General features: G+C 45.0%; 1 protein-coding gene across 2 annotated transcripts in view; it reads left to right on the top strand.

The window, feature by feature from the left end:
* Window positions 1-12,309, top strand: part of ATP9B (ATPase phospholipid transporting 9B (putative)) — a 189,957-nt gene that overhangs the window by 113,356 nt on the left and 64,292 nt on the right. For both annotated transcript variants that reach the window (XM_069468330.1, XM_069468331.1), the window contains exon 12: window positions 1,901-2,061. In XM_069468330.1, coding sequence (XP_069324431.1) covers window positions 1,901-2,061 — 161 coding nt within the window. The remainder of the gene's footprint in view (window positions 1-1,900; window positions 2,062-12,309) is intronic.

Genomic DNA, 12,309 nt, shown 5'->3' with positions numbered 1-12,309 from the left:
ATTATTAATTGAAAGTGGATTTAAAAAAAGTTGTTGAAATATATCTTTTCATCTTACTGCTTTGTTAGAATTGACCACACACACGCAAAGATTATGCTGTATACCGTGGCTTGGTCACAATTCTCTTCCGCCAAGTGTAGTCACAGTTCAAAGAAGGCTACCTGCAGGAACCTGAAAGAATGCAGGGAACAGCCCATGCCTGGAAAGTGGCATTTTACTCTGTAAAACTTTTATTGTTCTTCTTTAAATTAAAAGGAGCTGGGAGAAGACAACTTCTAGTTGGCTTCAGAACTGTTACATTCACTCGTCAAGCAGTGGACCACATCTGTCTTCATCAATTAGAAAGGTGTTGATGCTTCGAATTATCTGCATGTCAGTGTGCAGGGGCTGCTTTTAATGTTTCCATCCTATATGTGGCATTTTTTCAAAGGAAACGTTGTATTCATTTCTTAGTGTTTTTGTCCTGGTTTTACAGTCTTTCACGGCCATGATGCAGGGAAAGTGTGAGGTAGTGGTTATGCATTTTGTGAGACAGTGATTCTTTATTTTATTACAAAAAAAGACCAACTCTGGAGGGCCAGATTAAATCATTCCTTTCACTTTTTAATGGGATTTGGATGAATAGAGTAAAATATGCACTTTGCATTCATTGATAGCATCTTTAGGTTGAGGTAATTGAGTCTTTTTTCCCTGACTGAATGAATAATGACTTCATCTGGTCCTCAGTGAGGCCTGAAACTTAGACCGCCTTTGTCACAGCAAAAGGATCTGGGCTTTGAAACATGCTCTACTTCCCTGGCTTAATTTTTCTTCATTTTAATCCAAAAACCTATTTTTCTCAATAATTCAAGCATAAACTCTGTGGTAGTTGAAGCAGCGGAAATTGCATGATATTTGTCCTCGTTGTGCTGCTTTCACACGGAGCAGATAAATCAGCCGCCCTGTTCCGGGAAGGTGCAGCCCACGTCCGGCAGCATCGGGGCATTTTCAGAACCGGTTCGGTGCGGTTCCTTCCGGACCGTCATGGGGGGTGGCAGGTTGCACTGGTGCTGTTGCGAGACAGGAGGGGGCTCGGAGAAGTTCCTGAGGACGCAGTTTCCCACACGTGCTCACTTGCTAGGCGGTGACCCGCTGGTGTGAGTCACGGAGCGGCGTCCTTGCCGGGAGCTGTGGAGCGGGGAGTGTGCGGGGTTGAAGCCCGGCGTCCCGGACCAGGACCATCTGCTGTCTGCGCCGCTGTGTCGCAGTGTAGAGAAAGAGCTTCCGTGGCGAGCCACGTGTCTCACTGTCACAGTGGGACTGAGTGGCTGCTCCACAGAGAGCTGATACTTAGATTTAGGTTAAATTTTCTCAGTTAGGAGCTAGCATAAGGCAGTGGCCAGTGAGGCCCTGCTGCAGACAGCGGGACGGCGGGAGGACAGCCTGCCCCGCCCGTCCTGCAGCTGCGCTGGGCCTGGGCCTGGGCCTGGGCTTGGGACCCGCACTCGGGGCGGTCCTCTGGGCCCCTGGTGCCCCTGCGGGGTCCACACTTTCTGACTGTGAACCAGCAGCCGTGCTGCTTTAAAACATAAGCCTGGTTAGGAAAGGAACTTTCTCTTCTATGGTTTTCTCTTACAACATACTTCGCTGGCGTTCATCTTATTTTTCCTACTAGGTTGGCTGTTTCTTGTAAATACAATCTCAGAATTAACTCATTTTCATAACCTTAGAGTTTAGTACAAAATGTAGTAGACACTTAAAGTGAAGTTAATACATGTATTTCATTATAATCAAGACTAATGTAGGAAAAATCCTTAAATTTTTTGTTGTGTTGCCATTATCATGTAATCTAATTTATAAATTAATTGTGGTTCATTTGTACAGGCATTAATTTTATGGTTTTTTGGATTTTTTTTTTCAGGTTGGTCTGTTGGACCTTGAACTCAATCAGCTGACGAAGGCACTATTTTTGGCTTTAGTTGCTCTCTCGGTTGTCATGGTAACCTTACAAGGCTTTGTAGGCCCATGGTACCGCAATCTTTTTCGGTTCCTTCTTCTCTTTTCCTACATCATTCCCATAAGGTAGGTTTAAAAATTAAAACAAAATGTCTGGTTTCATTGACTAGGATTTTATTGAAATTTATATTTCTAAATGTGAAAGAAATTATCCAGACAAAGCTAAATAGGTAGGAGCTAGGAATTCTGAGGAATCTTTCTGTAGAAACATGGTTTTGGGGAGACATAATCAATTTTGATAGAATGATCTCAAGATCTGATACTTTTCCTTATAAATGTATTGATAATAAAATCTTCAACAGTTGGAAGATATTTTCTGGTAAAACCTAAACCTGAATCCAGCAGAATATCTTTGTCTGTCGGCCGTAGACTGTTTCCAGTGCCCTCGGCTCTGTGTGCAGGCGTTGACATTCTAAAGTTGCCTGTTTTTAAAAGAGGATCTAATATATCTGTCAAGTTAGATAAAATATTGGAAAAGGTGGTGTTTTAATATGAGCTATTTTTCAAAATGATAACCCATGTCATAACTGAAGATTGGGTTATAAACAATAAATATTAATAGTTAATATTAGATGCCTATTTAATTTAAAGACTAATATTTATGATATATACACAAATCCATTTAAAAATATTTGCAAAAATGTTATTTTAAAAAGATATCCTTAATATATATGATGGAAAATTTTCATGTGAGTGAACAACTAAAACCTGATGAGTTGTGAAGGATGAGTCTGGAACAGCCACCGTTTGTGACACAGGGTGAAATGAAACAGTGTAGAGTGCTTAGGCTCAACGATGTAACCACTTTGAAGAGAAAGACATCTCTTTATTTATAAACCACCTTCTAAAAGTTTCCGTAAAGGGTGACGTCTCCTTTGTTTACTTACGTCATGAAATTGGAGCTGCAGTCTGTCCTTGGGGGTCTGTGCACGTGGACCTGTCCCGCCAGGCAGTCACCTACAGTACATCCGCCGCATGCACCGTCGGGGAGCCCTGGGGAGCCCCTGTCTGCAGTGCCGCTGGCTGGCGGGGGCCGGCCTTGCCCAGAGAGCACAAACCAGTGCCAGCTGTTCCTGCTGTGCCATTAGACTCACATGGGGTGGACTCTCCTTGCGCCTTAATGCTGACCCAAGACGGCTGCTCCCCCTGCTCAGGGCTCTCACCTGGTGGGGCCCAGATTCCCCTCTCTCCGCCCCCCTGCAGCTGTCCCTGCACGCCACGCCACGTCTCGCCTCAACTGTGCCCTCCGTGCGCAGTCCCCCTCACCTCACCGTCCCGGGCTTAGTCCCCTCTTGTCACTCAGATTGTACCCCAGATAGCCCTCCTCAGAGAGGCCTGCTCTGCTCAGTGCAGACCAAGAAACAGCCGGTCACTTGCAGTCACATCAGCCTCTCAGTTCTGTGCAGATCCCTGCTGATCCTTGTCTTGTCGATCGACTGTCCCTATCTTCTCACGAAGCTCCGTGAGAGCGGGGCCTCCTCTTTTCAGCCAGGGGTAGAATAGTTTTTTAATATGGAAAAAACATATTGATAGGCACTTCTGAAATACGTCCTTCTGGGTGATATTGGGCTGTGGACTCATTTTTATCAGAGCTTCACACACACAACATTTTTGGGATTCTTCCGGAATTTGCTTCCAGAGCTTTGTAACACTTTATTTGTGTTACCACTTTGTGCTTTATGGATTGGTAGCCAATTTGATAAATATTCCATGTATACTTTAAAAATATATGTATTCTCTTGAGTGAATTGTCCTATAGATGTCCATTAGATCTATCTTGTTTATTTTAATTTCTAATGTCATCTATATGCTTACTGTTTGTTTTTTTAATCTCCTTAACTTTTGGTTACTGAGAGTGTGTACGTTTCTCACCGTGGTGACGGATTTGTCCCTCTCCCTTTTGTACGTTGTGAGCCTGTGTTCTTAGATGCTTGCAGGTGTAGAATTGCTCTCGTCTTCCTGAAGAATGGAAATCTCATAGCAACAGCATGTAGCAGGTGCTCTGGTTTCTGAAATACGGTCTCTATTTTACATTTATTGTGATCAGTGATATATTTGCATTAATTTATGGTACCTTGTTTTTGCTTTTGATTTGTCCCACTGCTATATTTATTTTTCTTTTCTTGCATCTTTGTGAGTTTTTTAAATTCCATTTTTTTTTCTATTAACTTGGAAGTAATACCCTGCATTTCTATTCTTGTGGTTTCCGTAGAAATCTTCCACATTTAATATGTACCCTTTAATAAAGTTTAAAGTTAGGCTTTATCTTTCCTTTCCTTTCACACAATCCAAGGACTTTGAAATACCCTAACTCTGATGACCGCCCCACTCCCGTCTGCAAACCTGCTTTTTCCAGTCAGCATTTGACGTTTGTCCGGCCACCCTGCTTTCCGCTGCAGTGGGTGCTTGCGGTAGACCTCTGGGCCGCAGGCTTCCCGGCACTGCCCCGCAGCGACAGGTGCTTCTACCGAGTCATCCTACGGACCCGTGACCAGTCTTTCTCCAAAGAGCAGTAAAGACTTTGAGCAATGGAAATTTCATTTATAGAAGAATGACCTTAATGGTTATGTTTGGAATAAGACTTAGAAAATATAATTCTTATGATTCACATCCAGACTCATTGCTTTTTATTTATGCATTAAGGAGAAGAGAGAATACAGGTGGCACGTGGTTGGCTGACCTGGCCGAGTAGGCCGACAGGTCCGGCACCCTGGCCCGTTTCCAACGGGGGCGGGGGTGGGGTGGGGTGGGCAGACACAAGCACATCCAGTCAGATGAGACATTTGTGTCGTGATAAACCCTGTTCCTAAAATAAAGCAGGGCACTGGGACGGAGAGGACCTTGCGGGCCTTAGGAGAAAGGGGCTTCTCGGACGTGGTGCTCTTGGAGCTGCGGCCCACCTGGTGAGGCCCCCGTGTGGGGCCGTGTCTGGGCAGAGGAAGGGCAGGGCCCCGGCACCGTGGGGTTAGTGGTGGCCTCCCGCTCTCATGCTCCTCTGGCCACCAGCACAAGTCACCAACTCCTGTCTCTATAGAGCAAACACATCTTTTCTTAGGAATTCCTAAGTTTCTCTTCTTTGCTCTCATTCATTGGTTTTCTCAGTTATGGAATGTTGCTTTCAAGACTGCTTCTGTTATACAGTGTGAAAGGCCCGAAGGGAGTTTTATTCCTGCTTGTTTGTAGGGCACTTCTATCTTTAATTGATAGAAACCCTGAACAATATTGGGCTTCTCAAATCTGTAGATAGGTTTCTTTCATTCATTCTAGAAAATCAGTCCTCATCTCTTCAAATGCTGCCTTTTCCGCATTCTGTCTCTTCTCTTTTGGGAATATCAATTCAATGTTTGGTAGGTAACCTCATCACGTCTTTTGTTTCTGCTGTTCTTACTTTTGTATTTCTACCTTTTTTTGCCTCCATGCTTCATTCTGTATCATTCCCACTGACCTGTCTTCCAAATCACTAATTCTATCTTTGGCAGTGTCTAATCAGCTGTTAAACCAATTGATCTCTTAAAATGAATTATTGATATTTTTAGTTCTAAAAATTCTATTTGGTTTCTTTATCACATTATTTCATTTTTATAGTTCCCTATTCCATGGAAATATTTTTCTAAATTTTTCTTATGCATCCAGTTGTGTTATAGTCTGCATCTATATGTATAATATCTGATACCTTTGTCAGTTGTTTTCTCTCGTTTTTGGTCTTCTGGCTCTGGATCATGGTGTCTTGTTTTGCTAGGTGGTGGTATTTGTTATGGTAGTAGGTGTTTTTGGTAACTGTATTTGAAAACCTAATTATGGGAATCATTTGAGAACAAAGATGAAGGTACATTTTCCCAAGATGTGTACTTGCTTCTGCCGTGTACTCAGAGGGACCCTCTGTCTTGGAGCATCTTCATCCATGGTCAAGAATCAGAGTTGCAGGATCATACAGGACATCGGAACTTGGCTTCAACTCCACATGTAGGCTCGTTGACTTCTCATTTTCCCTTGATTTGAGGGTGTAGTCCTTCCAGCTTATTGTGGGAAGGAGTGTCTCTTCTTTGGTTCCTTTTTGATGGTTCTGGGTATTTATTTTTGCCCCCTGCCCAGGTGAACCATTGCAAAGAAAATTCCAATGTGTGGGGATGGGCAGGTGGTCTCAGGGCAGAGGAGACTTTATAATCACTTTCCTTTCTGGATTCCTTATTTCCCTTTGGATTTAGCTCAGAAATTCCTATCTAGTGAGTCCTTTATCTCTTTTAAGAATTAAAAAAATATTTTATACAGTATTTTTTATTGTTTTCACTGGGAGCCTTGGTTCAACTAAAATAGCCTGTCAGATCACAGAAATTTCCTGGAATTCTTATGCAGAGGAAGCTGTACATATTTGAATAAAAATTTCTGATTAATTTCCATGGAAATACTTTCCAAGCCTAAAATTTTAAGGCCCCAAATGTGGTAAGCCTTATCCTTGAGAATGCAGCAAGCTTTCTTCTAAAGACAAAGTGCAACTTTAGCATAGAAAACATGGGAAATGCAAGCTTTAAAAATAAAAAGTCACCTGAGTAAAGAGACTGTAGTACATCTCTACAATGAGTATTATCTGTCACTGATACATGCCATGACTTGAACATTGCCGCAGTCCATTTGTGCTGCTGTAACAAATACCTGACACTGGGTAATTTGTAAAGAGCACAAATGTATTGCTCACAGTTCTCCGGGCTGGGAAGTCCAAGATCAAGGCGCCCGCAGATTTGATGTCAGGGGAGGGCCTGGGCTCTGCTTCCCAGATGGTGCATCTGCTGTGTCCTTTGGCGGGGATGAGCGCTGTGTCCTCACACGGCTAGTTCCCCCCAGCCCTGTCATAAAGTGCTGGTCCCACCCCGAGGGCAGAGCCTCATCCCCTGCCGAGGGTGATGAGATTTAGCACCATTGCGCTGGGTGGACACGGACATTCAGACCACAGGAGGCATTCTGCTGAGTGTAAAACCCGAATCTCAAAAGGTTACGTGCTGTATGGTTACTTTCTATAACGTTCTTAAATACAGAGTTTAGTGACAGAGAATAAATCAGTGGTGGCCAGGAGGGTGTGTACCAAGGGCATTTCCTCTTGGTGGCGGAACTCTGCCTCCCGGTGGAAATGTGGTTTTGCGAATCTGTCTGTGGGAATCATCAAACCGAGGCAATGCATGTGGAAACTGGGAAAGCCCCAATAAAGTCTGTGAGTTAATCGTGTCCCAGGCAGCTGTCTGTTTTGAGGGTGTCCCTGGTTATGCCCAGCGGTGTCGCTGGGGAGTAGGGGGCAGAGCACACAGGCCCCTGTCCCACGCTGCCGCCCTGGTCTACGAAGCTTGCGTGCAGCATAGAGGCTGCGCTTCCAGGCCTGGACTTGGGGAGTTGTGCGTGTGCAGTCTCGCGCTGATACCACCACTGCTTTGGCCCATTCTCCTTTCAGATGTGTTTCCTGTGCCGTGCAGTCGCGTATGAAATGACGCGTGACTAGCGTCAGTTTGCTCCTTCACACCCTTTCTTCGCTTGGCTTTTGTTATATTTATCTTCTTGTATCAGTTGTGTTGGGTTTTAATATAATTAGTAGCTCTTTCTTATATGCAAATATATTTACTGTCTCATTTGCCTTTTAATTTGGCTATGATAGTTTTTACACACAAGACCTGCAGTTGCAGTTTTTGAAGTAACTGAGTATAAGCTAACGGGGCAGCTTATCGTGGTACCGGACAGATGCAGGGGCCAGTCAGAGCAGCCAGCCTTGGCGTCCAGCGCGTGGGGCCCACGTGCCCTTCCCGGCTTTTCCCTCCACCTGTGGACTCTGCTTCCCTCTGGTTCTATTCCGTCCTCTGAATTGCACAGATGGTGCAAGAGGCTTCAGGCTCGTGCTCTACCTGCTCAATTACACAGGTAATTTTTTTAATTCTTAAAAGAGATAAAGGACTCAGTAGATAGGGAGGAATTTCTGAGCTAAATCCAAAGGGAAATAAGGAACCGGAAAGGAAAGTGATTTTAAAGTCTCCTCTGCCCTGAGACCATCCCCACATGCTGAAACTTTCTCTTCAGTGGTCCACCTGGGCAGGGGGCAGCTCCACCTTCTTGATTTGGGTGGTTTACCTTACTTCTGCCATTCCTTTATGTTTAGCCTTTTAGAGACATTTTATTTTAAGATATATCTCTTAAATTACCTAAATCGGTACTTCTTTATTTTCAGACTAAGAGAAGTGCCAGCCCTTTCATAGGAATATTTATCTCTCACCTGTGGTCCCCAACCCCCAGGCGGCAGACCGGCCCCACCCCCATCCTGTGGAAAACTGTCTTCTTTGAAGCCGAGGAAGGTGGGGGCTGCGCAGCGGGTGGGCGGCTGGCAAGCCAGCGAAGCTCTGCTGTTTGTCACCCTGCGCTCCACCTCCCATCAGTGGAAAACCGTCTTCCGTGAAACCAGCCTTGGTGCCAAAGGTTGGGGACCGCTGCCTGTCACAATACTGACACGGAGCGTTTGACCCCACTCCTGCATCCGTGTGGGTATTGTGTGTGCACACGTCTGTGTTTGTAGTGTTGCTGTACTCAGTGTTTTATCTTTTCAACTTGTTAGGAAATTACAAAACTTTTAAAATTTATTACTGCTTTACTTTATCAAATACATACTTACACCTTGATTTCTTCAGTTATCAAAGTCAAGAACCAAAGAACAACTTGTAACTTTTCTTATTCATAATGAGCAATTTTAATGTTCATTTGCTTTCTTCTTTTCTCCTTTGTACTTCCTAATATTTCTTCATTGCATCTGAATGTACAAACCCTAATTTCATATGGTTATTTCCCTTTACTGTTGAAATCTTATTTTTAAGAAGTAACTTTGGCCATACTTTCAGGTTGGTGCCCCCATCTGTTTACCTGTGCCTTTGTCATTAATTTCGGTGCTAACCTTTCCGCAATCTTGAGTTCCCAATTTTGATTCCTTCTCGACCAGCCGGGTACTTTTTCAGACGGTGTCCTCAGGTTGCTCAGGCAGTGAGACTCCCTTTGTCTCCCTGCCGTGTTCCCAGCTCCCCGTGTGGAAGCCGGCAGCAGCCTGGGTGCTGAGGAAGCCCCTGTGCCCAGCCGCAGCCTTCAGTCCTGGGGGGCGTCAGTCTGAGCAGAGGCGTGAGTGCGGCTGCACCCAGGGACCCTCTGCTCACAGCTGCAGGTGCGCAGCCCAGTCCCCGAGTCCCTTGTCCCACGCGCCTTCTGGCTCGCTTGCTGTCTCCTGGCTTTCTCGGGCTCGGCCCATCTTGAACACTGGTGCTCGATTTGCTTTTCCTAAACCAAATCCCCTGTCCTCCTACGTCACTCAGAAACTTTATAATATGATTTAGAATTTTGCTTATATCAATTTAAACTACTCTTTATAGCTTACTAGATTTCCTGTCTTAGAACCTGAGACTACATTTTGTTTGTCCTTATATCTGTTGCATCGGATACAAATCAACTGTAACTCACATGTTGGGGTCCATCTCCGCCTTCGTTCTAGTGACGGAACACGTATGACATGTGCATATGTGACGTACCTGAGAGGCCTTGCCGATGACCCACTTCCCTTGGGTGCCGTACAGACGTGCTCCCCTCCCCCAGCCCTTTCCGCTGCTGCTCAGAATCTGCATTTCCTCTGAAACCTCGGGCTGTTCAGACCAGTGACCGTCCCTCTCACCGCCTGCCCGCCCACTGCCGCTGTCACCTCCTGTTCCGTGTCGCTGCTGCTCCTGCAGTGACCTTGCCAGTGCATGGCATTCTGCACGTGTTGTTGCCGCAGCTCAGAAAGATCAAATCTGAATCTGTCGCGAGTCTAAGATCGTGCACTAGCAAGTTTGAAAATCAGGAACCAGTACAAGCCAGACCTGACATCAAAGCTGTAAAAGGCGGTCACCCATGCTTCCTTCCCGCGAAGCTTGCAAGGCGGGATTTAGGCGGCTGAGGCGGCCGGGGTTCATGACGGCTTGGATTTAGACAGTGGCAGGAAGAGGGACCGGAGGGGATCCTGCTGTTGCCTGTGTTGGTGGGTGGGTCGCGCGGTCGCTGGGATGGAGACGTCCCTCCTCGCTGAGAAAGACCACAGGTGTTTGTTTCTGTTCTGTTTGGCACAGGAAGGGGAGGAGGTGGGAAAGTTGACCTCGTCTGTGTGTGTGTTCATATGAGGTGTCTGCTGAGTCCAGCTGAGACGTCTCACAGGCAACAGGGACGTCCCAGTCTGAAGCCCACGGACAGGTCTGAGCTAGCCCTGGAGGCTCGAGTAGTGTCTCACCATGGGTGGTGCTGGGTGGACTCCACTGATGAACATGTTTTGGTGCCATCATCTGTGTCCATGGCGTGTCATGAAAAATTGAAAGATACCACATAATTTAAAATGCTGGGAGAAATTCAGATAAAATGGCCTCTGTGTCCTTTCAAACTTACAGTTTACAGGAAATGGTTTATAATTACTTCTGATAAAACTTCTGATTAAAATGACTTCTGTTTTCTTTTCGCTCGGTTTAGAATCTAAAAATAAGTCTCACTTATGGAGGAATGCGTGTGAATTACTTCAGGTAGATTCGTTCCCTGAGGGGACTGGGTCCACCTGGCAGTGATCACTGCTGCAGGTTTAATTGAAACAAATTAGAGCTTAAATGTAGCGTGGAGGGGCCCAGATGATATCACATTGTATATTTTAGGAAAATACACTTCAGAGTTATTCAGAGTCCAAGTGACCTCCTCAGACATTGGTGTAGCAGGAGGTTTGGACATTTGTGCAGCCAGAAGCCGTCAGTCAGAGAATCTCGTAGCCTGAACTTTACCTCAGACCTTCTTCTGAAGCATTAGCAGATCCATACAGGTTCCTGTTCATGACGTTCCTGAACACTAATTATTTAAGCTAACTGATTGCATTTTTCTTATTACATGGCAGTAAATGTCATAATTACCTCCTGGTTCAGGTATCCATTTGAAATTACAAATAATTTTTCCACTTGTCTGGAATAGGTCTCTTGCTAACAATTTCACAGTTGCTAAATTAGCAATATAATGAGCTGAAAATATATCTGGCATGTATTACTTTATAATCTATTTCTGCTATTCTTCTCAACATAGCATGCTCAGAGTCTAGAGTGGGAGGGTCACAAGTCATGTCATAGCATTGTGCCTCATGGCTGGGGGAGTCTGGGCTTCAACACTCTATAAAATTAGAATGTTACCAAAAAGAAAATGAGATATAGTGATGATAATTACTCTGCCAACTTAGTGTTTGAAGTTTGAGCATCTTAGAGATATTTAACATTAAAAAGGTAACTGCTGTATTAACACGTGATCAAAGTGTACAACATGTGTCACTGTGCGTGTTGATCTGCTCCCCGTGGAGTGTCATCGCCATGATTTATTCAGTGGATATTCACTAATAAATTGTAAACTTGCTTTCTGTAGTAGTTCTACTTGCTTTTATCACCCTGAATGTGGTCTCATTCCTGTTTTTCATGAGTAGCTCCTGCTTTATACAATCTTCAAAGGGTATTTGTATGCCAGGCGTGGTGGCTCACGCCTGTAATCCTAGCACTCTGGGAGGCTGAGGAGGGCGGATTGTTTGAGCTCAGGAGTTTGAGACCAGCCTGAGCAAGAGCGAGACCCTGTCTCTACTAAAAAATAGAAAGAAATTATATGGACAACTAAAAATATATATAGAAAAAATTAGCCGGGCATGGTGGCGCATGCCTGTAGCCCCAGCTACTGAGGCAGGAGGATTGCTTGAGCCCAGGAGTTTGAGGTTGCTGTGAGCTAGGCTGATGCCACGGCACTCTAGCCTGGGCAACAGAGTGAGACTCTGTCTCAAAAACTTCTTACAAGTCTATAACAATAGAAATTATTTTATTATGCTGTAAATCATTCATGATTTGAAGAGAACGGCACTTGACGATGCTCCTTTGGTTTCACTGCCTTGAGCCCGGGCCAAGCTAAGAGCTCCAGAGACTCCTGCCCAGCCGAGGACAGAAGCCACTTGCATTACAGTAGCCGAGACAGGCTGACATTTTCCAAAACAGTTCAACCAAAATGTGAAGGAACACAACGCAGACCAAAGGTCATGTTTTTCCAAAGTACAGATCTCTGAGCCAAAGAATGAGAGCTGGAGAGTTTACCAGGATGTCAGACCCCTTCCAAACACGCCGTCCCTAGGCTGTGTGCTGGGGCCCTCACCGCCACCCTCCTGCCTCCGCCCCTCCCAGGTTTTGCTGAATTTCAGTTAAGTGGCCCATGACTTTCACTTCATTTTTCTGATTCATAAAGAATCTTTCTCCAAAGCCCAGATCAAAGAAGATTCTA

This window comes from Eulemur rufifrons, chromosome 5 (genome assembly GCF_041146395.1).
Source record: "Eulemur rufifrons isolate Redbay chromosome 5, OSU_ERuf_1, whole genome shotgun sequence".
NCBI lineage: Eukaryota > Metazoa > Chordata > Mammalia > Primates > Lemuridae > Eulemur > Eulemur rufifrons.
Note: the sequence above shows the minus strand (reverse complement) of the source record. Positions and strands in the feature narration are given on the sequence as shown.